The sequence below is a fragment of the Equus caballus genome, chromosome 20 (genome assembly GCF_041296265.1).
Source record: "Equus caballus isolate H_3958 breed thoroughbred chromosome 20, TB-T2T, whole genome shotgun sequence".
NCBI classification, from domain to species: domain Eukaryota; kingdom Metazoa; phylum Chordata; class Mammalia; order Perissodactyla; family Equidae; genus Equus; species Equus caballus.
The window spans coordinates 28294039-28321980 of NC_091703.1; the positions used below are offsets into that span (position 1 = coordinate 28294039).

General features: G+C 38.1%; 1 protein-coding gene across 3 annotated transcripts; it reads right to left on the reverse strand.

Moving 5' to 3' along the window:
- Positions 1-1807: 1807 nt before the first annotated feature.
- On the reverse strand, positions 1808-27742 carry ZNF184 (zinc finger protein 184). Of its 3 annotated transcripts, none has more exons than XM_005603633.4 (6): positions 27522-27742; positions 26845-26988; positions 16784-16851; positions 8464-8590; positions 8054-8137; positions 1808-4775 (listed from the first exon to the last, which is right to left on the reverse strand). In XM_005603633.4, exons 2-6 carry the CDS (start codon positions 26849-26851, stop codon positions 2815-2817), a joined length of 2247 nt encoding a protein of 748 aa, XP_005603690.1. In that variant the 5' UTR covers positions 26852-26988; positions 27522-27742; the 3' UTR covers positions 1808-2814. The 3 variants fall into 3 exon arrangements, with proteins under 3 accessions (XP_005603690.1, XP_014589748.1, XP_070101100.1); XM_014734262.3 differs by having other exon boundaries at positions 27277-27647; XM_070244999.1 differs by lacking the exon at positions 27522-27742 and adding an exon at positions 27227-27303.
- Positions 27743-27942: the final 200 nt, after the last annotated feature.

Sequence of the window (27942 nt, forward strand, 5' to 3'; positions counted from 1 at the left end):
TCTCCCTCCTATTCTTCCCTCACCCAGTTATTTGACAAAAACCTAGTTAGTGGTCCTATATCTACAATCTGGTGGCAGATGGGAAAATTCCCAATCTAGGACCTAGAGGAAAATGTTTGGTCTCTATATGCTCAATCTTGGATACTGAAACACCTAAAAAAAACCCTACAAATGAAAGTATTAGAATGTTTTGTAAATAGTAAACAATTCCTTGCCTCATAAAGAACTGTCTGGCTTCACTGGTTATTTCTGAGATGTTTATTTCTGGGTACTCTGTCAATGGATATTAGACCTATAATATAATCTGAATCCCTCTGCTATTTTTCTGGACCAATTATAACTTCAAGGAAAAGGTTAAAACTTCTAACTTCCAATTTTCCCTTTTAGATTTTAATTTTACTCTACTCTCAGTATGATAAATATTAAGGAATTACGTGTTATACTAGGTGTTTATGGCATAGAAATGACAAAATTAAGAAAAAAAGAGACTAAGAAACCACTTAAAATAACTTCCTCTCTCTGCTCTTAAAATAATGGTAAGAAGGGAAAAAATGTAAGTACACGCTAAGGGACATCTCAGATGACAAAGGACAAAACCTCAGTTTACCACAGTGTATAATTAGAATGACAGGTCTAAGCAGGAACAGCAATTACAAATCCACCCACTCTGGGAAATAGGAACGTGTTCTGGATAGCTAGCAGAGATGTGTTTTAGGTACTCATAAATAATGTACAGAAACCAAGATCATGTTAACTCCTAGAGCCTTACTGCCTATCCCTTCTCTGGGCCTGTATTGTCTGGGAGTGGTTAGCATACTCCCAAAGTCTTAGAAGATGGAGGACAAGCAAGCGGAGGGAAGGCATGAAAGATCAGATCACTATTATATTATTATCCTTAAAAGAGGAATTAAGTGAGGCAGTGATCACATATTCTTGGTGCTCTGGGTTTGATCTAACAGTATCCATGAAGAGACTGAATGAATGGGACAAAGTGGGATCTTTCAGAGTTAATGCCAAATTTTCAAATAAATTCTATTCCTTCAAATAGGAATCAGAGTGGCACAAGGACAGGAGTCTTCCCATTCCAGACTGTTTTCCATCTTGGGATCTCCTTTGAAATGGGAGGACCTTCACCTGGATAGAGAAACTTCATTTCCTTATACTGTGGGAGTGGCTAGATTCCAACCAAAACTTCCCTATAACCTGAGAGCCATTCCTCTCTGCCAGTTTCCACCTCTCTACAATGGGAAAACTGTAATTCCTAAATAATGGAAGCCTTGTAAAATTAAGAAATACCAAATGACATTCCTTTATAGATGTTTCAAATTACAACAGGAAAAGGTCCTGAGATTTAAGTGACTACATTATTTCCTGAATTTTATCTGTTCTTCACCGTATGGCATCTTCAGTTAAGGAGGTGACAAAATTCTGATGCAGGTCGCTGGCATTTATGTAAGCAAAAAAGACTGCCTTGATGTTTTTCACTGTAAAAGTCTGCAGCAACCACTACCCCCAACCTTTCCTTTTATTTAAATAATGATCAATTTCTGTGCTACCCTCTGTTCTCAGTGCTCTCCATTGTCAAGGCCAGGCTGGGAAATTGTCAGCTGCTCCTAAAAGAGCTAACCTGATAACTGTATCTGAAGACAATATAAGGGGCTCATCTCTTTATAGCTAGACCCATATTTATTTCTGGCTCAAATATTAAATGGCCACACAGGCTGGGCTACACATCTTCAGAGATGTCATTCACACTGTTATCTGCTTCTGATATCAGGGGACCAAGAAAAGCAAGTGAAATGACCACTATTTTACACAGCAGTTTAATTTTTGCACTTTAGTGAGGAAACAAATTGACCTTACCTCCCAGAGCTTGTGAGAACCCAATCTACACAACAATATGACAGTCAAAATTACATCATGTGTACTGAGCACAGCTAATCTGTGAGGCTTCTAGGAGGAGCCACAAGAAGAAGCTACTAGCCAAAGGAGTGGGTACTGAAATCTAACCCAATTGTCCTTCCAGAATACACATTAGGAATAAAAAAAAAAAAAAAAAAAACTGAACCCTGGGTCCCACTGCTTAGGCCAATTAAATTATAGTCTCTGGGGGTGGAACCTTGGCAATAGAATTTTATAAAGTTCCTAAAGTGATCCTACTACACAACTAGGGTTAAATAACACTGGTTTAAGCTGTAGAAGAGGATCTCTGTACTTGCACTAAACTCCTAGAATGTTAAAACACACTGGAAGAGAAAGCAATAGGAAGGTTTAATACTTGTACTGAGTTAAGCCATTATATGCTACTGAATTATTAATTTGAGGGCATTTACAATTCTTTTTATTAGGAACCAGTTACTTAAACAACTTAAATGTGTTAGAATAGGAGCATAATAAATCCCCCAGTCTAGTTACTGAAGCACAAACGCTTTCTATAGGGAAAACATGCATAAATATACACACTCTAGATGCAACACAGCAAAATGCTGATGTATAATAATCCTATTCAAGAATATATTGTGAATATACAAAACTGAATATAAAACTCCAAATGACCTCTGAAATCATCTACTCCAAATCTCTCATTTCACAGAGGAAACTGAAACTTAAAACAGTTAAATTTTTCAGTATCACAAAGTTGGTTAACAATGTAATTGGTTACTTCAGCCCAATGTACTTTTCTATTCCATAGTGTAACAGTGAAAACTTAAAATATTTTGAGGAGTTTGTCAATCTATTCTGATTCTTCAGTACTTAACAAAAGGACAAACTAAAGTAAATGCATCCCCTATGTTTATGCTGCTTCTATAATAGTCATATACCAGGGTGTAGTCTCTGATGCTTGTTGAGAGCAGAACGATATCTGAAGGCTTTTCCACAATCATTACATCCAAAAGGTTTCTCTCCTGAATGAATTCTCTGATGCTGAGTAAGGTAAGTGCTCTGGCTGAAAGTCTTCCTGCATTCATTACAGTTATAAGGTTTCTCTCCAGAATGAGTATTCTGATGTTCAGTCAGATGAGTGCTCCGGCTAAAGGCTTTGTCACAATCATTGCACTTATAGGGCTTCTCTCCAGTGTGAATACGCTGATGCTGAGTCAGATGGGAGCTCTGGCTGAAAGCCTTTTCACATTTATTACACTGGTAGGGTTTTTCTTCTGTGTGAGTTTTTTGATGTTGAGCAAGAGATGAACAATGTCGAAAGGCTTTGCCACACTCAGCACACTCATAAGGCTTTGCTCCTGTGTGAATTCTCTTGTGTTGTGTAAGGTGTATGTTCTGGTTGAAGGCTCTCCCACATTCATTACACTTGTAAGGTCTTTCTCCAGTATGTATTTTCCTATGCTGAATAAGAGAAGAGCCATAACTAAAGGTTTTTCCACATTCATGACACTGATAGGGTTTCTCGCCAGTATGAATTCTTTCATGTTTAGCAAGAGATGAACTCCTAATAAAGGCTTTCCCACATTCTTTACACTCATAGGCTTTCTCTTGGGTATGAGTCTTCTGATGTTGATTAAGGTTTGAGAGATAACTGAAAGCCTTTCCACATTCATTGCATTCAAATGGCTTTTCTCTGGTGTGAATTCTCCGATGTTGAGTAAGGGATGAGCAGTAACTAAAGGCTTTTCCACATTCATTGCATTTGTAAGGTTTTTCTCCAGTATGAATTTTCAGATGTTGAGCAAGGGATGACCAGTAACTAAAGGATTTTCCACATTCGGCACAATCATAAGGTTTCTCCCCAGTATGTGTCTTCTGATGTTGAGTGAGGTTTGAGTGCTGACTGAAGGCTTTCCCACATTCATTGCATTCATATGGTTTTTCACCAGTATGAATCATATGATGACGGATAAATGTTGAGGGCCCATTGAAGGCCTTCCCACATTCATTACATTTATAAGTTTTCTCTCCAGTATGAATTTTTTGATGTTGAGTAAGATGTGTGCTCCTGGTAAAGGTTTTATCACATTCATCACATTTAAAAGGTTTTTCTCCTGTATGAATTTTCTGATGTTCCATAAAGTGGCCTCTCTGGCTAAAGGCTTTTCCACACTCGTTACAAGTATATGGTTTCTCACCAGTATGAATTCTCTGATGCTGAACAAGATGGGTCCTCTGACTAAAGGCTTTCCCACATTCATCACATTTATAGGGTTTTTCTCCAGTATGAATTCTTTGATGTTGAGTAAGAGATGGACCCTCAATGAAGCCTTTTCCACATTGATCACATTTATATGGTTTATCTCCAGTATGAATTCTTTGATGGTTTATAAGGTTTTCACTCCGGCTGAAGGCTTTTTCACATTCATTGCATTTGTAGGGTTTTTCTCCAGTATGTGTTCTCTGATGGCGAATAAGAGCTGAACAATAACTAAAAGCTTTCCCACATTCATTACACTTACAAGATTTCTCTTTTTTAACTGGATTTAAATTCTGTTTGACACTTGTTTTAGTAGACGTCTCTTTTGGAGATATTTCTTGTTGTGTTACAAGGTTTAAAGTCACATTGACGCTTTTTTCAAAGTCATTATTTACAGGGCCTCTCTCCCAAGTGGGTATTGTCTTTTCAGTTATTTTTATTTCTCTTGGCAGTGGCTGTTGGTTTGCCTGCTGCCTCTCTAGACTGCTTTCAGATTCCCAACTTTCTAAGAAGTTGGAACTGCAAGGATCATCCTTTTTCTGTTGTTCCACTACTACCACCCGAGATGGCTGTTCTTCAGAAATGTCCAGCTCTGGGACTGATATGCTATTTTCTGGTCTTGTCTCCCAGTCTGAAAGAAAAATAAAATGCCTGTATTCTCTGAATAGAAGGGGGGGGGGGGGGAAACCTGTTGCTGTGAGAATGAACTAAAGAAATTAAAAATAAAGCCCTCAGAAATTCTGAGGGTTTTCAAATATAGCCCTATTATTTAGAAAGAAAGTTGGAAGGAGCTAACAATAACAATAAATAAAATACGAAAGTGGCAAGAGAATGTCTAATTCAATTTCATAATCTCTAAAAACCAGTAAGAGAACTCCATTTAAGGTGAGAGTAAATTAAAAAGTAACCACAGAGATGGCTAAGAGGAGACACAGATGGAGTGAATCTAAAGGAGGCAGTCTGAACTGGGACTCCTTGCCAATGAACAACAAAACAAAAATCTAAGAGCCAAGATTTCAAGACATGACAAACAGGAAAGACGTGTCTAAGATGCCATGGTTTTTAGCCTGGAACACTGCAGGAATAGTCATATCACTGCTGGAAACAGGAAAGTTGAAAATAGTAAATAACTTAAGGGGAGGAAGATATCAAGTTCAACTCTAGGTATTTTTGAGAATTAGGAAGAGAAATGGAGGACTAGACTATGGGTGTTTGTGGGGGGGTAGAAGATGCCAAAAGGAGTAGAATAACTAAGATGTTCAAATATAGGATAGGAAGTATCAGCTCAAAAGAGCAAGGAAAAGGATAGCTGAAGCCACAGGAACATATGTGAGAAAAGAGCAGAGGTCTTTTCTCTGACCTGAGGGTCTTTAGGGTAATGGGATGAATAAAATATACTAATGAAAGAAAGCAGTTTATCAGCAAACAACAGAAGAAACAAAAGACAGGAAAGAACATAATCAGGAAGTAGAGCATTGCCCAAGACAAGAAAGACGACAACTAAGAGAAGCAGGCTAATCAATGCTGGCAGATTCAGTAAAGAAAATAGCATTTCTTTGCTTCCACTACTAACAGGGAGGTACAGCAGATCCCAGAGAACCCTGAATCTCCTGTGCTGCCAGCCCAGTCACTATCACCATCATCATCACTGCAAGCATAAGCAGCGAGGCAGAAACCCAGAGCTGCCTACCATCCCCTCCGTAACTGGTACCATGGGTAATGGTGCAGCATATACATGTGCAGGCAGCCTCCTAACAGCAGTACTTCTCCAGCAGGGACAAGAAGATCAATAACACAGGTTCTGGGGAACAACCAATTGTTCAATATAAGAAATGGATATGTTTTCATTAACAGGAATGACACCAAGAAAGATACATTTGACAGCAGATGACCATAAGGAATACTTCCTGCTGGCACTTCACAATGAAGGAAATGGAGACCACGGAGTCTGATGCTGTTAAAAGAGAAGAGGGTGGAAGTGGCTGATCTCCAGCCCTGGTTGCAGTCCCAGTTGAAGGCAATAAACATCCAACAGACCATGACCAATGTTGTCCATGTTGTCATGTCTTCCACGCAATAACCAACAGAGTTACCAGAATACCAGGGGTGGGGAAAACAATGAAATGCTGGACAAAGTTCCAGAAGGCAAGACTGAACAGAGCCATCTCTACTGCAGAAAGGACTTCCCACTTTACTACAAGCAAAGTCTACAGGTCTTGACCACAGTATTCCAACACTCTTGTGTATGGAGAAATAATACAGGGTGCTAACAAAACAGGCTGCAAAAGAACAAGATAGACAAGTGAGACAGAATACACAACAGGGTAATTGATCATGATTCTGCAAGGGCCAGGTCACCAAGAAAACCCAGAGAAGATGGCAATAAAGAGGATAAGGAAAATGATACAGACAAGGCCCAGGCCCAGTGGCCACCTCAATGTAGGTACCATCGCAACTTCTATTACCTGTACAGATGCCTATAAAACTGTAGATCATTTTCACAGAGATGAAAGCAGCCAAGTCGCCAGCTAAGAATAAGTCTGCTCCAAATTCTGAAGAGGGCAGGACCAAGGGCTAGCTTACCAAGACTAGCATCACTGGGTCACATTCCAGTGTGAAAGTAAACAAAAGAATGGAGCTAAATACTTCAAGGGATTATCTTCTGCCTACTGACTGGATCACAGGAACTATCTACATTACCTCTGCAACACAGGTTTCTCATTATTATTTTTACCTAAATAAATCTCTTTTTGGTAATGACTAAAGCATTTTTGGAAAAGCCTAGGATTTTTTAATACACATTTAAATATTTAAAAATTTTTTTCTACCTGCTTAAGTTGGGATTTTTTTAAAACTTCCTTTTTCATTTGTAATAAAACTTGTTTTTTCCGAAAGTTAACAAACCGTAAGCACAAGTTAATAAAGATCTTTAAAAAAAAAAAAAGTTTTCTAAATTGTGCTCCATGAAACCATCTTCTAAGAGAAATATTTTAAAGGTGTAGTATGAAAAAAAGAATTCATGGTTGTTTGGGGTGGGAGGAGAAGAAATGTCATATTCTATGCAACCCTGTTGGAAATTCCTAATGCCCAACTACATATTAAAAAAACCTCTGAGTATTCTTCCAGTAAAAGATCTGCTAAAATTTTAGCTAATCCAGTACTTCCCAAATTTGAACATGGCTTTTTTTTCTACCCATAAAAGAGGACCCCCACTCCTATCCCATTAACTCTGGAGACATCCCCTTACCTGGAGTGACCAAGTTTGTACATTTTTCCAGGCTGAGATCTTTGAAGAGCTCTCTCTGCAGTTTTGGAATTGATCGTTTACAAGAAAATCATTCATAATTTCAAGGATAGTCTGTTAAAGTGATAGGATCAGAAGCTACACCCTGAGATTAAGAAAGTAATAGGAGATGAAAAAGTGAAGGAATGGAATTCACTTTTGCCGAGTTTGGTTGGGAAAGCAAGGAGGCAGACTGGATTGTGGTCAAAAAGATAAAAAGTGTTGAGTAACAGTATTTGAAAATTAGGGTTACCTATTTCTGTTTAAAGGTACTAGCAATGGAGCCTGGAGACCCAAAAAGAAAACTTAAGGGCTGAAAAATAAGGTGATAATTATGTGATTAGGGTCCCAAAGGAGGTACGAAAGACGGAATCCAGAGTCCAGGTCAAGAGGTTGCCTTTAGAAAAAAGCAAGAAGGATACCACCTCTGAAAGGAGTATAAAAACAGAACATATGTTGAAACAGTTAGTGTTTTGACAAAGCAAAAGAGAGTCCAGTTAGCTTCCCAATTCTCCACAGGAGACACTTTAAAGAGAAGCAAGAATCTGCATTACAGACATAAAAAGCTCTTATCAGGCTGGTGGTTAGAGTTAATGACACTCATATGGCACATATCCATTACGTACCTACTGAAATGCTGGGCTCCATGATCCATGGCTCTGTCCCTTGCTCTAACTGGGAAATCACATCAGGTTTGGAAACTTGGAGTCCTGCTCATGGGGAAGAAAAAAAAAGGTGCTTATCATGTAGTAAGGGAAAAGTGCCATAGCAGAATTCAGTCTCAGCACTTTGTTTTTAGGAAAGGATATGTAGGACATCTGATGGGAGTGTATAGCGTATAAAGCTTCAGTGTTACAAATCACCAGACATGGGTTCAGAAAAATTATTAGTTTGTCCTTCTACTTGCTAGGAGAGTAGAAACCTTTCAAAATTTAGGAATCTTTGGTTCCTTAACTTAAAGGCAAAACTCACCTAAGCACGAGAGAACCCCCATCCTCTACACCCCCAGATATTAAATCAGAGAAGTCAGCCTTACCTATAGAGACCAGGTGTGTATAATTTTCCAATGTCACATCCCGGAACAAATCTCTCTGCACAGGATCTAGCTGTTTCCATTCTTCCTGGGTAAAGTCCACTATCACATCCTTGAAGGTCACTGATTCCTGAAATACATATTTCTGCTTAGCCATAAAGTATTTACATAAGAAGGGGGCGAAGTTAGCAATACTGACAGAAATAAGGCAAGCAAAAGGCTATCTGAAGAAAGATTTTGATATGTGCTCCTTTGTGAAACGAATATAAAAACAGTACCCCGTTCACAGGGTTATTGCAAGAATTAAATAAAAAATGTTCCATATGAAATGCTTAATTTAGGGTCTGGGATCTAACAAGTGCTCAGTCAATGTTAGCCATCGTTTTTGTTCATCATCATCATTATCTCTGTGTTCCAAGATATATCAAGTATTAATAGTATACCTAATAACATCAATAATACGTTTTATTACCTACAATGTGCAAGAATTGCCAAAAACGTTTTTGAAAAAATTTGGCAAGGAGACTTGCCCTACCACATTTCAAAATATACCAAGAGAAATACGAAAATATACCAAAAAATAAAGATAAATTAAAAGAGAGTGGCCTTGTATGGAATAAAACTCAATGAAAAAAAGATAAAGTCTAAAAACAGACCGATGTTTATAAGAATTGAATAGGATTAAACAACTTTCAAGTTAGTTAAAATAAGCTGGATTAGTCACTAAATGGTGTTATAACAAATGACTGTCTATTCGAGGAAAAAAATAAGGTGGGTTCTTTACTTCATGGCATACACAAAATTTCGGCTGCACTGGAGATTAAATTCTAAAGAAAAAGCAAAATAAAACAGTAGAATAAAAGACACGAAAAGTTTTATAAGCTTGAATGTGAAAGGCAAAAACTGTAAGACAAACAGAAAGACTGATAGATATAACCACATAAAGATGTAAACTTTCTATAATAAACCATAGACAAAAGGCGATATTCTGAGTTCCTACAAATAATTAGGAAAAGAGATGGACGACCCACAAGAAAAACAACAAAAAAAGGCCAAGAACCCAAACAGGCAATTCACCTAAGATATTGTTAATAAACCATGAAAGAATGCTCATTCCACTAAAAATAAGTAAAATAATGAGATACCAGATTGGCTAGCACTGCTGAAAGTGCACATGTGCACTTCTGGTGGGAATCTATCTGGGGGCCATCGGACAGGATTTATCAAAACTTGAAATGCATATATCACTCAATAAAGTTTTATTGCTTGTAGGAATTTATTCTTCAGAAATACCTCAGGGTGTGAACATATGTACAAGCATCCTTGCAACACTGTTTGTGTGAAGGGAAAAAAATGCAAATTTAATGTTCATTAATAGGATAGTGGTTAAAGAATTTACGGTATATCCTTACTAAAGTACTTTATGTAGACGTTTTTAAAATGAGGTATCTCTACATGTACTGATTAGGAAATATGCATATATATTACGTATACATGTATACAGTATACATGGTATGATCCCACTTTTATTTTTATGAATAGGAAAGTTTATATGTAAATGCACAGAAAATAATTTGAAAGAAATATACTACTAAATATTATCAGTGGGACTTGAAGGCAATGCAGGGGAACTTCCTACTTTTTATTTACTATGTATTTGAAATTAGATGAGTTAATTTTATTTTAAAATAGGTAAATTATTGGGACTTCTGCTTCTAATCACAACAGAGCAACTGGACTGGCTCTCCCAGTGTAAAGAAAAATAAAACTGAACAATATATCTGAAACAAGTGTTTGAAAAGCAGGCAGGACAGATCTGTGATCCTGAGAGAAGGGAGACCATTACATGAGCCTGACAATCCCCTCAGCTTCCTACCACAAAGCTGGCATCCTCCAGACTGCAGCGCAGGGAGGTAGAACCCTTGCAAAGCATGGTGGTTTTACTGAGCTGAGAAGACAAAGGTGGCAGCTCACAACTACTGAGACAGGGGATTTGCAGGATGTATACCAGAGAGGAGGGAGCTACATAGAGGAGGAGCTCCAAAAATGTGGTGTAAATACAATCTCCATGGGCAACATCGTTAGCAATATGACATCAATGAACCCAGAGTTAAGAAAAGACATGCACAATCAGGTCCCACAACAGCTCCAGCACACTTTAGGAACAGGGCAAGTTTAGCAACAAGTTAAAGCAACAAGTATGGTTTGCTCACTCCTTGCTAATCCCCAGGGACACGTGGATACATGTTTCTGAACCTTGAACAAGCTCTGAAAACTAATGCTTACAAAGTCACCAACTGATGATGCTACTGTGTGCCTGGAGCAGTGGGGCAGGATGCAGACTGTCAGCACTGTTTAACATACAGGTGAAGACTTATGATGAACACACGGTGCCGAGTTTGGGCTCTGCACCACAGCTGGTCTATAGCAGGTGTATGCTGAAGTGATTAGCTCCTTTTAAGAATTCTGGACTCCAGAATTCAAGCAGGCTGCCCTGGGTAGAGACATTTCTCATGTCTCTGGGGATCACAGCTAGAGAGAAAGTACATCTATCCGTGTGACCATCACAGAGGGAGGACTTGGAAGCCTGCATCTGATTTTCCCAGATTTTGCTTATGAATATCTTTTTCCTTCCGATCCTGTTTTGTATTCTTTATTGTAATAATCTCCAGCCCTGAGTTATGCTACCAAGTAGGGTGAGTCATTCTAGAAAATCACTGAGCTAAAGAGTGATCATGGGCCCCCTCCAAACAGTCCTAGAGTAAGATGATGATAGATCAGTCCTAACAAAGCTTATCATTCAAAAACAAACCTTGAAAGGATCAAGTTGTGGCCAAAGTGGGATTAACAAGGATTGGATTTACCCTTCTGCATGAAATAAAAAATTCCAGACAAAATATATGAAACAACAGTTTCCAAGACAGTGAATCTCAGACAACAAAGAACAGTGATCCCTGAGAATGAGGAAACAAATGAAGCGAGTCACACAATTGCTCCAGCTTACTGCCTTGAGAGTTTCCACACAGTGGTGCAGGGAGGTGTAACCCAGGAGCTGCCCAGCCAACTCCCTGAACTGAAGAGATAATGCTGAGAGTTTGGGGAAATCAAGGTGACTAGAGTTCACAGGACAGAACACTGTAGAGGAGAGAGCTACATCAGGAAATAAGCAAGGAGAACTGCAGAGGTTCCACCTGCATATTCAGCAAAGTATGAATGAGCACAAGGGTGTGATGAAACTATCGGAGACAGGGAGAGAATCATCCAAAAGGATTCAAGGGAACAGTACCAGCACTCAAAAGGGCTGGAAATAGAACCTGTTCCCATCAGTCAAACTGGAAAACTGCATAATTCATTAGGCATTGGGTAGAATACTCAGCAGTGGCAAATAAATGGCCTTAGACTAAATGCTGCTCTGGATTCACCTAACAAATCCTAAAAGCAAGACCTGAAAGGAACACATTATTTCAAGAAACTTAACCGCATCCCAGAAAAAGGCTCAAGAATATTTGACAGGAATACAAAAGTATGCAGAACCCAGTAAGGTAAAATTTAGTGCTGACACTCAATCAAAGATTATCCGGCATGCAAAAAAGCAGGAAAATACAACCTATAATGAGGGGGAAAAATCAATCAGTTGAAATCAACCCAGAACTAACAAAGATGCTAGAATTAGCAGACAAGAACACTAAAAGTTATTATGAATATATTCCATATGTTCAAAAAGTTAAGTAGAGACATGAAGACATTAAAAGAAAAAAAGAGCCAAATGGAACTTCTAGAGCTGAAAATGAGAATGTTCTGAGATGAAAAATACACTACAAAGTATTAACAGCAGATGAGGCACTGACAAAGATTGACAAATTCAAAGACAGAAATAGACACTATCAAAAATGAAACAGATAGGAAAAAAGAATTTCAAAAAAGAAATAGCTTCAGGGAGCTATGGGACAACTTCAAGTGGCCCAATGTATGTGCAATTGGAGTCCCTGGGGGAAAAAAGAAGGGAGAGGAACAGAAAAAATATCTGAAGAAATAATAGCTCACTATTTTCCAAACTTGATGAAAATTATAAAACCCACAGATTCAACAAAATCAATAAAATGCAAACACAAGAAACACAAAGAAAACTACACCAAGGCACATCTTAATCAAATAGGTCAAACCTAGTGATAGAGAAAAATCTTATAAGCATCTAGAGAAAAAAAAAGACAAATAAATATAAAGGAACAAAGATAAAAATGACAGTAGCTTTTTGTTGGAAACAATGCAAGCAAGAAGACAATGGAGCAACATCATTAAATACTAGAAAGAAGAAAAACCGTCAAAATAGAATTGAGATTCAAAGGTAAAATAAAGACTTCTCAGACATAAAAACATGAAAGAATTCATCACCAGCACACTGCCCTATAAGAAATCTTAAGGAAGTCCTTCATGCACAACAAAAATGATAACAATGAAAATACGGATCTATATGAAGGTTTCTCAACCTTGGCACTATTGATATTTTGGAACGGATAACTCTTTTAAATAATTGTGGGGGGCTATCCTGTGTATTGCAAACAGCATCACTGGCATTAACCTACTGGACACCTGTAGCACTCCCCACCAAGTTATGACAATCCAAAATGTCTCCTAAGATTTCCAGTTGTTCCCTAGGGGGCAAAATCACACTAATTGTGAATCACTGATCTACATAAAGGATGAAGACCACCAGAAATAGTAAACTACATGGGTAAATATATACAATATTTTTCTTACTATTTAAATCTCTTTAAAAGATAACTGACTGCTTAAACAAAAATAATAACAAGTATTATGGGGTTTATAAGTAAAATATATGGCAACAATAGCCTTAAAAACTGGGAGGAAAGAAATGGAAGTATACTATCGTAAGGTTCTTACATTATTCATGAAGTGGTATGTCACTTGAAGATAAATGGTGATAAATACGTCTACCTAAAGCAACAATTAAAATAACAAAAGATTTATGACTAATAACCCAATGAAGGAAACAAAATGGAATCATAAGAAATATTCAACCCAAAAAGAATAGAGGAAAAAGGGAATAAAGATAATACAGACAGAAAACAAATAGCAAGATGATAAACAAACAATCATATCAAATATCTAAATGTAAAGATACCACATTAAATATAAATGAGCTAGCCCACCACAGTTAAAAGGCAAAGATTGCCAGAGTGGATTAATAAAGAGCAAAACCCAACTACATGTTGCCTATAAGTAACTCACTTTAAATACAAAGACACAAATAAGTTAAAAGCAAAATGTTGGAAAAAGATATAACATGCTGACACTATCAAATATCAAAGTAAATTTCAAGGCAAAACAATATTACCAGGCATAGAAAGGTCATTTCTCAATGATAAAGGGGTCACTTGATTAAGAGGACATAACAATCCTAAATATTTATGTACGTAATAACAGAGCTTCAGAAAATATGAAGTAAAAACTGATAGAATTGCAAGGAGAAAAAGACAAATCCACATAATAATGGCCCAAAATTTCAATACCCTATCACAATAATTGATAAAACAAGTAGACAGAAAATCAATCAAGGATATGAAACACTTGGATACTATCAACCAACTTGACCTAAATGACATTCTGTGGTATACAGAATAACGGCCCTCCCAAAGATGTCCACATCCTAATCCTTGAAACTCATGAAACTGTTAGCCAAAATACCAAGAGACTTTGCAGATGTGATCAAGTTAAGGACTTTGAGATTGGGAAATTATCCTGGATTACATGAGTGGACCCAATGTAATCACAAGAGTCCTTATAAGAGGGAGGCAGAGTCAGAGCAGGAGACATGAAGATAGAGGACAAATCAGAACTAGAGAAAGAGATGTGAAGATGCCACACTGATGGCCCTGAAGATAGAGGAAGGGAACACAAGCTAAAGAGTACAGTCAGGCACTGCATAACAACAGGGATATGTTCTTTTGTTAGTTTATTTTTTTAAAGATTGGCACCTGAGCTAACATCTGTTGCCAATCTTTTTTTTTCCCCCTTCTTCTTCTCCCCAAAGGCCCCAAGTACATAGCTGTATATTCTAGTTGTTGGTCCTTTGGGTTTTGCTATGTGGGACACTGTCTCAGCACGGCTTGACAAGTGGTGCCATGTCCACGACCAGGATCTGAACTGGCAAAATCCTGGGCTGCCCAAGCGGAGTGCACGAACTTAACCACTCGGCCATGGGGCTGGCCCCCAGGGATATGTTATGAGAAATGCATCATTAGATGATTCTGTCAATGTGTGAACATCATAGAGTGTACTTATACAAACCTAGATGGTACTGCCTACTACACACTTAGGCTATACGGTACTAATCTTACAGGACCACCACTGTGTATGTGGTCCATTGTTGACTGAAATGTCGTTATGTGGGACATGAGTGTACATGTAGCCTCTAGAAGCTGCAAAAGGCAAGGGAACAGATTTTACCCTAGAGCCTTCAGGGAATGCAGCCCTGCCAATGCATTTTGGACTTCTGACCCCAAAAACTATAAGATAGTAAATGTATTGTTTTAAGCCACTAAGCTTGTAGTAAATTAATTACAGCAGCAATATGAAACTAATACACTCATAGAACACTCCAACCAATAACAGCAAAATATAGATTCTTTTCAAGTGCTCACTGCTTATTTACCAAGACAGACCATATTCGGGGCAAAAGAATAGGTTTCAACAAACTCAAGGGGCTGGCCCTGTGGCCGAGTGGTTAAGTTCGCACACTCCACTGCAGGCGGCCCAGTGTTTCGTTGGTTCGAATCCTGGGCACGGACATGGCACTGCTCATCAAACCACGCTGAGGCAGCATCCCACATGCCACAACTAGAAGGACCCACAACAAAGAATATACAACTATGTACTGGGGGGCTTTGGGGAGAAAAAGGAAAAAATAAAAAATCTTAAAAAAAAAAAAACTCAAAAGGATTCAAGTCATACAAAGTATGCTTTCTGACTGTGCATATGTTCATTATCATGACTGTGGTGATGATTTCATGAGTGTATGCCAAAACTTATCAAGTTATATACTTCAAATATGTGCAGTTAATTGTCACAGTACAGGCATATCTCAGAGATACTGCAGGTTCAGTTCCAGACCGCTGCAACAAAGCAAATATTCCAATAAAGCGAGTCATACGAATTTTTGCTTTTCCCAATGCATATAAAAGTTATGTTTATACTACAGTGTAGTCTATTAAGTGTATAATAGCATTATGTCTAAAAAAATGTACATACCCTAGTTAAAAAATACTTTATTACTAATAAATGTTAACTATCATCTGAGTTATAATCAGAGAGTTATAATCTTCAGTGAGTTATAAACTTTTTGCTGGTGGAGGGTCTTATAAAAAAAACACAATATTCGTGAAGCACAATAAAATGAAATATGCCTGTATATCTCAATAAAAAATAAATGCCAAAAGTACTAGAGCTGAAAGTGGGAAGAACTGGGACCATTTCTTTGGTAAGATGATTAAATTGTGGGATAGGAATTAAGAAGAGAGTAAAAGTCTAAGAAGGAGCCTGATTAAAGGAAGGCTTGAGGTTGATTATACCTGGTGGAACAATCATTACCTGTTTGTCAAAATTCTCAGTTATTGGTTTTTCCTAAAACAGTATCATGTCACTTTCCTCCTCAAAAACCATTAATGGTCCACAAATGACCTACAGAATAAAGCCTTCAACTGCTTATCTAGACAGTTGAGCCCTTTCATATTCCAAACTTATTCAACCATTTGTTTACCACTTGCCAAAATAAACCATCTCTTCCAAATTTTTCTGAATCCTATGTAATACGTGGTAATTGTTACGTGTGAATCTCTGCTCATAATCTTCTCCATACCCGGAATCCTCATACCTCCCACCTTATATATTTGTTCAAATATTCAAATGCCACCTGTCCTTTGAGAGTTAGTGCAAATTTCACACCCTTTACGAGCCCTTCCAGACAACACATATGTTTGTCATTCTCAATTTTCCATGGTACTCATTTCTCCTTTTTTATATTTATCTGTTTTGTTTTCTGCAGTCATTTGGTCTATTCAAGTCAAGGATCAAGTTTGTACTTCTTTTGCTCTCTCGTCACGGGAGCATGGCAAGATACTAAGCAAGAGGTAAATGGTGAATGTGTTAGTTAAACTGGAGAGGCGGAGCTAGGAAGAAGGTCACTGGGCAGATGGGAGCCCAGGATGAATTGCCAACATTGCTTTTTGGATAAACACACCCTACAGCAAAAGAATACACAGTCCCAGTAAGGACTGAAACGGCACTTCAGGAAATCCCAACTTACCTGAAAACTGGCTGACGGGAGTAGAGTATGTCTCCCTTGGAGAACGGCAGACTCTGGAGAGGACAGATCTAGGGGAGTAAGAAGAAACCATGAAGAATTCTGTTCAACTCAGCTGCTCCCAGCAATCCATAAAATCCACTTATTTTTCTTTATGAAAATAAGAGGAACTATGCCATTTCCTTTACTTCTCAGAATCCTAAAAAAGAAACATGGTAACTGATGACTGGAGCCCTGGTACTCTCAGCATTACTAGTAAAGCATTACTATAAGATTCACAATTTTGTCCCCAGATACTTAGTCATATGGATCACACAACTCAATGTATATTCCTCATTAAGTAGAGCAAAATATTTCTGCTGCCTTCTCTGCTACATATAAAATATGAATAATCAATTACTTTCCAAAAGTCTTCCTAGGCCCTTTGAAACTTTGGTATTAATGCAAATTAAATATCACAATGACATATACTACTTATACTACCTACCCGCCAGAATGTCTAAAATTAAATAGACACGGTCAATACTATCTGCTGGCAAGAATACAGAGCAACTGGAACTTTTGTACATTGCTGTGGGGGGTGTAAATTTATCAATCACTTAGGAAAACTGTTTGAGAGTATATTCTAAAGCTAAACATATGCCTGGCTTATGAGTCAGCAATTCCACTCCTGTGCATATACTCATAGAAATGAGGGCTTATGTCCACCAAAAGACTTGTACAAGATTGTTCATAGCAGGTTTATTCATAATATCTTCAAATTGGAAACAATCCAATTATCTTTCAACAGGAGACTGGATAAACAAATCATGATATAGTCATACAACAGAATATTATTCCACAATATAAAAGAATGAGCTACTGATATACCTCACAACATGGACATATCTCATAAACAATATTGAGCAAAATAAGCCAGACACAAAAGAATACATACAGTATGACTCCATTTATATTAAGTCCAAAAACAGACCAAATTGATCTACAGTGATGGAAGTTAGAAGGGCAGTTACCTCTAGAGAGTGACTGGGCAGGGGCACAAGACTTCTGGGGCATTAGAAACATTCCACATGTTAGTGTGGGTGGTGATGACACTGGTACATAACATATAAAAATTAATCAAGTAGTACACTTAAGATTTGTGTACTTCATGTATGTAACTCATACACGAATAAACAAAACAAAAACAAACTTTGCTTTTGGGTAGGTGTATTCAGAACAATGGTTGACAGGAAAGCCCAATTTAGAAGCAGCGATAAAGGGAACTATTATTCTAGATTTAATTTTTTTGTTTTTCAGAAATGATTAGCCCTGAGCTAACATCTGCCATTACTCCTCCTTTCTTTTGCTGAGGAAGATCAGCCTGGATCTGACATCCATGCCCATCCTCCTCTATTTTATATATGGAATGCCTGCCACAGCATGGCTTGATAAGCGGTGCATAGGTCCGCGCCCAGGATCCAAACCAGCAAACACTGGGTTGCTGAAGCGGAACATGCAAACTTAACTACTGAAAAATCCCAAAGAGAGAAAAAAAAGCAAAGACTTATAATGAAACCATTTTGGCAGAATTAAAAAGAACGTTCATAAAAGAAATAAGGGCAAAGAATTGAGGAGGAATGATGTCATCAACATGGCAGAATAAGTGTTTTCTACCATCTTCCGCCCAAAGAACACCAATTTAGATAATCACCCATGGATAACAGTGTCTCTGTGGAAGTCCAGGAGTCCAGTGGAGAAGTTCCAGCACACCACTGGAGCAAAAAAATCCAAGACTGGAAGCACTGAAGAGGGTAAGAGGAACACCTTCCCTTTATGAGAATCATCCCTCCCCCAAGGTGGCACAGCTCAGTGCCAAGAGAGACCTTCTTGGCCCATAATTTCCCTCATGGAGGAAAGTAAGACATGTGACCATCCAGCTTCTGCAGCTGTGTGGGATGCCACCAAGAGACCTACTTCATTCTTGTCCCATCTAGAATGCTGAGGTGTCCTGAGTGACTCAGGGGAAGGGAGCAGTTGGGAGAAGAGCAGTCAGGGCCTTCAGAAAGCATATCAAAATGTGCATCCTACTAACCACTTCACAGACTCCATCAGGAAGCCTGCCAAAGAGCCACTGGGATGCTTTGCCTGTGGATCCCCCTCACTGGCCCACAGGTAACCCCCAACGCTCTGTGCACCCCACCTACATACTCCTCTACCCTGTAGCCAGTTCCCTGTGCACACCCTGATGATGGCAAGAGCAAGCTCGTATAGACAGCTAGGGAGCACATGGAGAGAACTAGCCTGACTCTGCAAGACTGGGAGAAAGCACTCAAACCTGAGCATTAAGAACTGCCAAGCAAAAGAAAACAGGAGGCTGTCAGCATCCAGCCTGACTTTGCAGGATTGAGAGAAAGCATACAGTCTTACAAATCTCCCCCAAAGAGGGAATAAGAAGTGTGAAACAGACATATTCACAGAAGGTCTGAGAAAGCCTGAGAATCCCTAACAGGACGGACAGCAGGTATTTCTCTCCCAAACCCAGTCAGTAAACACTGGAGGAGGTGACTACATCTTCAAAGGTAAAGACAGCAACACAAGACATCAAGGAACATGAAAAATCAAGGAAACATGACACCACCAAAAGAACAGAATAATCTTCCAGTAACCAACCATTAACAAATGAAGATCTACAATTTGCACGATAAAGAATTCAAAATAGTTGTTTTATGGAAGCTCAATGAGCTACAATAAAACACAGAGAAATGATTAAATGAAATCAGAAAAACAACACACAAACAAAATAAGAAGTTTAACATAGATAGAAATGATAAAAAAGAAACAAACAAACAAAAATTCTGGAGCCAAAGAATACAACGAATGAAAAGAAAAATGCAACAGACATCAATTTCTGACTGGATCAAGCTGAAGAAAGAACCTATGAGGTAGAAGACAGGTCATTTGAAATTATCCAGTCAGCGGAGAATAAAGGAAAAAAAGAATGCAAAAGGGTCAAGAAAGCCTACATGAACTATGAGAAACCATTAAAAGAAACAATCTATGCATTATTGGAGTCCCAGAAGGAGAAGAGAGAAAGGAGCAGAAAGCTTATTTCAAAAAATAATAGCTAAGAATTTCCCAAATCTTGTAATGGAACATTCAAATTCATGAAGCTAAAAGGTCTCCAAAACATTTCAGCTGAAAAACATCTTCTCCAAGACACATTATGATAAAACTGTCTAAAATCACAGACAAAAGAGAAAAATTTAAAAGCTGCAAGAGGAGAAAAAATTATTCTCACACAAGGGCACCCCCATAAGGCTATCAGTGGATTTCTCAGGAGAAACCCTTCAGCCCGGAGAGAGTGGAATGATATATTCAAAGTGCTGAAGGAAAAAACTGCCAATCAAGAATACTTTACCCAGCAAAGTTGTCCTTCAGAAATGAAGGAGAGACAAAGACTTTCCCAAGCACGCAAAAGCTGAGGGAGTTTATCACCACTAGACTTGCCTTAGAAAATGCTGAAAGGTGTTTCTCAAGCTGAAATGAAAGGCTGCTAATTAGTAATATGAAAACATATAAAATTACAAAACACACTGGTAAACATAAGTATACAGCAAAATTCAGAACACTCTAATACGGTAATATGATGATGAGTTAATCACTTAATTCTGATATGAGTTAAAGGATTAAATTATTTAAAAATAACTATAGCTATAGTAATTTATTAATGGCTACAAAATATAAAAAGATGTAAATTGTGACATCAAAAACATAAAATGGTAGAGCATGAAAAGGGTAGAGTCTTTGTATACAACCAAAGTTAAGTTGTCATCAGCTTAAAATAGACTGTTACATCTACGAGATGTTTTCTGTAAGCCTGGTGGTAACCATGAAAAAAAGCCCTACAGTAGATATACAAAATATAAAGAAAATAGAATCAAAGCATCCCACCATGAAAAATCATCAATTCATAAAGGAAGATAGCAAAAGAAGAAGAAAGGAACAAGGGAACTACAAAGCAGCCAGAAAACAACTAATAATATGGCATTAGTAGGGCCTTACCTACTAATAATTACATTAAATATAAATGGACTAAATTCTCCAATCAAAAGGAATAGAGTGGCTGAATGAATAAAAAAACAGAACCCAATTTTATGTTGCCTCACTTCAGTTTTAAGGATACACATAGGATCAAAGTAAAGGGACAGAAAAAGATATTCCATGCAAATGGAAAGCAAAAGAGAGCAGAGGGAGCTATACTTGTATCAAACAAAATACATTTTATGTTAAAAACTGTAAAAAGAGATAAAGCCATTAAATAATGATAAAGGGCTCAATTCATCAAGAGGATATAACAATTATAAATATATATGTGTCCAACAATGGAGTTCCTAAATATATTAAGCAAACACTAATAGATCTAAACAGAGAAAGAGATAATACAACAATAGTAGAGGATTTCAATACCCTACTTTCAGCAATGGGTAGGCCATCCAGAGAGAAAACCAACAAGGAAACACTAGACTTGAACCATACTTTAGACCAAATGGACCTAACAGACATATACAGAACATTTTATCCAGTGGCAGAATACATATTCTTCTCAAGCACACATGGAAAATTCTCCAGGATAGATCATATGATAAGTCACAAAACAAGTCTTAGCAAATTAAAGAAGATTAAAATCACACCAAGTATCTATTCTGACCACAACTGTATGAAACTAGAAATCAATAACAGAAGGAAAGCTAGAAAACTCACAAATAGGTGGAAATTAAGCAACACACTCCTGAACAATCAATAAGTCAATGAATAAATCAAAAGAGAAATCAAAAAAATATATTGAAACAAATGAAAATGGAAACACAACATATCACAGCTTATGGAAGGTAGAAAAAGTTCTAAAAAAAAGCTTTTAGCAATAAATGTCTATATTAAGAAAAAAATATCTCAAATAATCTTTACACTTAAAGGAACTAAAGAAAGAAATAAGCCCAAAGTTATCAGAATGAAGGAAATAACAAAGATCAGAGCAGAAATAAATGAAATAGAGACCAGAAAAATAATAGAAAAGAGCAATGAAAATAAAAGCTGGTTTTTTTTAAAGGTAAACAAAACTGAAACACCTTTAGCCAGACCAAGAAAAAAAAAGACTTAAATGAATAAAATCAAAAACGAAAGAGGAAGCATTACAATTGATACCACAGAAATACAAAAGATCACAAGAGTCTAATAAGAATCATTATATGCCAGCAAATTGGATAACCTAGAAGAAACTGATAATTCCTAGAAACGTACAATCTACTAAGATTGAATCATGAAGAAAGAGAAAATCTGAACAGACCAACGAGGAAAAGGAAGATTGAATCAGTAATCAAAAACCCTCCAACACAGACAAGTCCAGGACTAGATGGTTTCACAGATGAACTCTAGAAAACATTGCAAGAAGAATTAACATCAATTCTTCTGAAACTCTTCCAAAAAACTGAAGAGGATGTAACACTCCAAAATCATTTTGCAAGGCCAGCATTACCCTGATACCAAAGCCAGATAAGGACACTACGGGAAAAAAAACCTACAGGCCACTATTCCTGATGAATAAAGACGCAAAAATTCTCAATAAAATATTAGCAAGCTGAATTCAACAGCACATTAAATAGATCATACATCATTATCAAGTAGGATCTATCCCTGGGAAGCAAGGACAGTTCAACATACCCAAATCAATAAATGTGATACACCATGTTAACAAAATGAAAGACAAGATTCATATGGTTATCTCAATAGATGCAGAAAAAGCATTTGACAAAGTTCAACATCCTTTCATGACAAAAAATTCTCAACAAACTACTATGGGGGAATGTACTTCAACATAATAAACACCATATATAACAGGCCCACAGCTAATATCATACTCAATGTGAAAGACTGAAAGCTATTCCTCTAAGATCCGGAACAAAAGGAGGGTGCCCAGTTTCACCATTTTTATTCACCATAGTACTGGAAGTCCTAGCTAGAGCAATTAGGCAAGAAAAAGAAATAAAAGGCATTCAAATCAGAAAGGAAGAAGTACAATTGTCTCCTTTTGCAGATGACATAATATTATAAATAGAAAATCCTAAAGACTCCATGAAAAAAACTGTTAGAACTAATCGAAAAATTCAATAAAGCTGCAGGATATAAAACCAACGTACAAAAATCAGTGGTGTTTCTGTACACTACCAGGAAATATCTGCAAAAGAAATAAGGAAAAGAATCTCATTTAGAATAGCATCAAAAACAATCAAATACTTAGGAATAAATTTAACCAAGAAGGTGAGAGATGTGTATCCTAAAAACTATGACACTGATGAAAGAAACTGAAGACAACACAAATAAATGGAAAGAGGCGCCATGTTCATGGATCAAAAGAATTTATATTGTTAAAATGTCCATACTACCCAAAGTTATCTATTGATTCAATGCAATCCCGATCAAGATTCCAATGGCATTTTTCACAGAAATAGGAAAAACAATCCAAAAAACTGTATGGAATCACAAAAGACCCCGAAAAGACAAAGCAATTCTGAGAAAGAACAAAAAAGCTAGAGGCATCACACTTCCCGATTTCAAACAACATTACAAAGCTATAGTAATTAAACCATTATGGAGCTGTCATAAAAACAGATACACAAGCCAATGGAACAAAATTACAAGCCCAGAAATAAACTCTCCTGTATATGGTCAACTAACATTCGACAAAAGAGCCAAGAAGACTTAATGGGGAAAGGACAGTCTCTTCAATAAAAGGTACTGGGAAAACTGGATAATCACATACAGAAGATTGAAATTAAACCTGTATTTTACATTAAGAGTGAAAATTAACTTGAAATGGATTAAAGACTTAAACGAGACTTAAAACCTAAAACTCCTAGAAGAAAACATAAGAAAAAAGCTCCTTGATATTGGTCTTGGCAATAATTTTTTCAATATTACACCAAAAGCATAAGCAACAGAAGCAAAAATCAACAAATAGGACTACATCAAAGTGAAAAGCTTCTGCACAGCAAAAGAAATCACCAAAATGAAAAGACAAGCTTTGGAATGGGAGAAAATATTTGAAAATCGTTTCTCAGATAAGGGGTTAAGATCAAAAATATACAAGAAACTCATACAACTCAACAGCATAAAAACAAAGAATCCAATTAAAAGATAGGCAGAGGACTTGAATAGATATTTTTCCAAGGAGACATACAAATGGCCAAGAAGTACATGAAAAGGTGCTCAACATGACTAATCATCAGGGAAATGCAAATCAAAACCACAACGAGCTATTACCTCAGATCTATTAAAATGAATATTATCAAGAAGACAAGAGGGGCCAGCCCCATGGCCGAGCGGTTAAGTTCGCATACTCCGCTTTGGCGGCCCAGGGTTTCGCTGGTTTGGATCCTGGGCATGGACATGGCATCGCTCAAGCCATGCAGAGGTGGCATCCACATAGCACAACCAGAAGGATCTACAACTACAATATACAACTATGTACTGGGCGGCTTTGGGGAGAAGAAGGAAAAAAAAAAAAAAGGACTGGCAACAGATGTTAGCTCAGGTGCCAATCTCTAAAAAAAAAAAAAAAAGACAAGAGGTAAGTGTTAGGATGTGGAGGAAAGGGAACCCTTGTACACTGTTGATGGGAATGTAAATTAGTATAGCTGCTATGGAAATATATACACCACATTTTCGTTATACATTCACTCACTGATGGACACCTAGGTTGCTTCCATGTCTTGGCTCTTGTAAATAACGGTGCAATGAACATGGGGGTGCAGATCTCTAAGACAGTGGTTTCATTCCCTTTGGATATATACCCAGAAAAATAGGATTGCTGAATAACATGGCAGTTCTGTTTTTAATTTCTTGAGGCACTTCCATACTATTTTCCATAGTGGGTATACTAATTTACATTTCCACCAACAGAGGGGATATGTGTGTGTGTGTGTATATACATACGACGTGTATATATATATATATATATATATGTATTGCGTCTTGCACATGCACACACAATGGAATATTATTCAGCCATAAAATAGAAGGAAATCCTGCCATTTTTGACAACATGGATAGCCCCTGAGGGCATGATGCTAAGTGGAATCTAAAAAAGCTAAATGCATTAAAACAAAGAGTAGAATGGTGGTTTCTAGGGGCTAGGGGATGGGTGAAATGGGGAGATCTTGGTCAAAGGGTACAAACTTCCAGTTATAAGATAAATAAGTTCTGGGGATCTAATGTACAGCATGGTAACTAAGTTAACAATATTGTATTACATACTTGAAAGTTGTTGAGAGTAAATCTTAAATGTTCTCACCACATACACATACACACATTCACACACACACAAAGACAAACATGTAAGGTTCTAGATGGATTAACTAACCTTACTGTGGTAATCATTTTACAAAATGGGTGTAGCAAATTATCACGTTGGACAACTTAAACAATGTTATGAGTCAATTACATCTCAATAAAGGTGGAAAAAAAATCTTTCTCAGTAATGTTTTGTAGCTTTCGGGGTACAGCTCTTGCAAGTTTTTCTTAGATATATTCCTGTTTCATATTTCGGATGCTATTGTAAATGGAGTTATTATTTTTCTTACAATTTTCAATTGTTCATTGGTAATATAATGAAAGACAGTTGATTTTTTTAAATTAAACTTCTTGTTTTGAGATAATTGTAGATACAGATGCAGTTGTACGAAATAAAACAGACTCTTTGTACTCTTTAAAAAAAACTGATGACAAATATAAAGTATAGCTCAAACCTAAATAATACAAAGACTTCTAACGATATTAAACAAATGCAAGAAAAAGGACTGTATGATAATAGTTAGGTTAAACCAAATCTGACTGCATAGCTGTACCTAAAGAACGTAAAGACAATGACAATGCAGAGGGAAGTCTATAGTGACATGTCACAGGGCTCTGTCCTTACCCTGACCTGTTCAATGACATGTAGGAAGAAATAGAAGAATGCTCATTAAATATGCTAGTGACATAAAGTTGGAAAGGAGTGTTAAAAGACGCACAATAACTAAGATTCTTAATTATTCTGACAAGCTGAAACACGTGGCCAAAAAACTGAACAATCATAAATGTGAAGTCCTCACATTAAGAATAAAAAACAACTCTATTACACAAGGATGACATAAATCTAGTTAACTGCAGTTTATGTAAAAAAGATCTAGGGTTTGCAGCATAACATTGCTGATTTTTTAGAAGCTAATACAATCTGACACTGAACAGTAGAAGTATAATCCAAATCAAAAGCAGCAGTACATCATACTTTTAGGTATGTTCAAAACATATCTAAAGAACTATGTTTAATTTTAGGCAATGCACTGTAAGAAGCATGCTGTCACGCAGGAGAATTTTCAAAGAGGTCTAGATATATCACGTGAAGACCCATCAAAGGTACTGAGGCTATTCTGGTTAGAAAAGAATTTGTGAGTAGGAGTTGCAACAGCTGAATTCACATATCTGAAGGGAAGTAGCCAGAAAGAGAGAGCAGTCTCTAGCTTTTGGGGACTAAGAACTAAGATCAACACAGAAGTTACAGAAACAGGCACTTCTGCCTAATATAAGGAACTAAAAAGAAAGAGCCAACAAAGTTATAGTCTGCACCCAAAATGGAGAGTTTAATGCCACACTGTTGAAGCACAGGCTTAACAGATGGCCATCTGCCAGGGATATTTTCAAAACTGATTGGTGCACTGAAGGGAGGATTACCAAGAGTTTTTCTGACTGCAAGATTATCACTCTAATATTGAATAAGCAGAAGTCATGGAAGGATCACAGATATTCTGAATCATTGCTGCTTTTCATTCCCCAATCCCGAAGCCAGGGAAAATTAACTGTTCCTGCAAGTCTCTCCCTATAAGGTCAAATGAGTCTCCCAGTAAAATGTAATCCGATTTCTTTTCTGGATCCTTAAATATAAGTTCCTGGCTTCCACCTCTTCCAGCTCTGTCAAGCATTTGATCTTCAAGTCAATAACTGTTCTTTTGTCACCAACATCCCACTCTCCCCCCAGTCGTCCCCACTACCTTCCATCTCAGTTCATCCCGTTCCTCTGGAACCTGGACACCAGAGTTTCCCAAACAGCGTCGTAGCTCCAGCTGGGTCCTCGATCTAGGGCTCAGATGCCCAGCAGAGAGTCTGAGCCCTTAGACACGCTCAGATTGGCTGCCCTGAAAGACACAGGATGGAGTCAGCAGCGTCTGTCACACGATCACAGAATTTTGCATAGTGGCCAAGAAGTCCTTGGAAAAGGGAAGTGCCCAGAGAGAGCACTAAACAGGCATGTGGCACTCCCGCTGAACAAAAACAAGAGTGGAGATCGAGTACGCAGGTTCAGCACCAGATTCGAAAAACCCTTGGTGCCTACCCTGAATCTTGCCAAAGGCACCCAAAGACCCGGCCCGTTACCTCTGTGCACCCTGACGGGCTCACACCCCCGCGGGCTCAGGAAGACACACCTGTTGCGGAGCGGAAAAGCTGGAAGGTGGACAAGCAGGGCGGGGCCCGGGTCCAGTCCTTCCTCCCAGACCGGAACAAAAGAACAAAGCCCTCCAAGGGATCAGGCCGGAACCGCCCCGCACTGGAGGAGGCGAGGGGCGCCCCCTTCGAGGACTCCCCAGCTCCCTCCCGTAGAGGCCGCCTCAAGCAAAGCGAGAAGGGTGACGTCACGGGGCCGAAGGGCTGCCGGTTGCCATGGTGATACCTGGGTTTTCCCTCCCCCTGCAGCAATCCACACACTCCGATCCCGGGTCCGGAAGCTCAGGGACAATCACCAAATCTAGCTCAGAGAGCCAAAGGGGCTGGACTTCCTCAGCACCGACGTCTTTTCACGCCTACGGCCGGCTTCAACGGCCACTTCCGGTCGTGCCGAGAGAACCCCGCCCCTACTTGCCGGCTGCGTTCCTGTGCCCCGCCGACATTCTGGACTACGATTCCCAGAATGCTCCACGACTCTGAACTCCATTTCCCAGAGGGCTCAGCTAGCATGTAAGATCCCGTTGTGCAGCGCCAGACGTTCAACTCCCGAGGGTTTGTTCCTAAATGTCTCAGGTAGAGGTATATTTCAGAGCAGTGACTCTCAAGCCTGTATGACCGGACAGATTGTAAGACATATAAATATAATT

What these genes read in the sequence shown, in the direction of transcription:
- ZNF184 (XM_005603633.4), bottom strand. An exon ending in TACACACCTGGTCTCTATAG is followed by an intron (nt 8,138 to 8,463) that starts GTAAGGCTGACT and finishes CCCCATGAGCAG; the next exon opens with GACTCCAAGTTTCCAAACCT. An exon ending in GGAGCCCAGCATTTCAGTAG is followed by an intron (nt 4,776 to 8,053) that starts GTACGTAATGGA and finishes TTTTTCTTTCAG; the next exon opens with ACTGGGAGACAAGACCAGAA.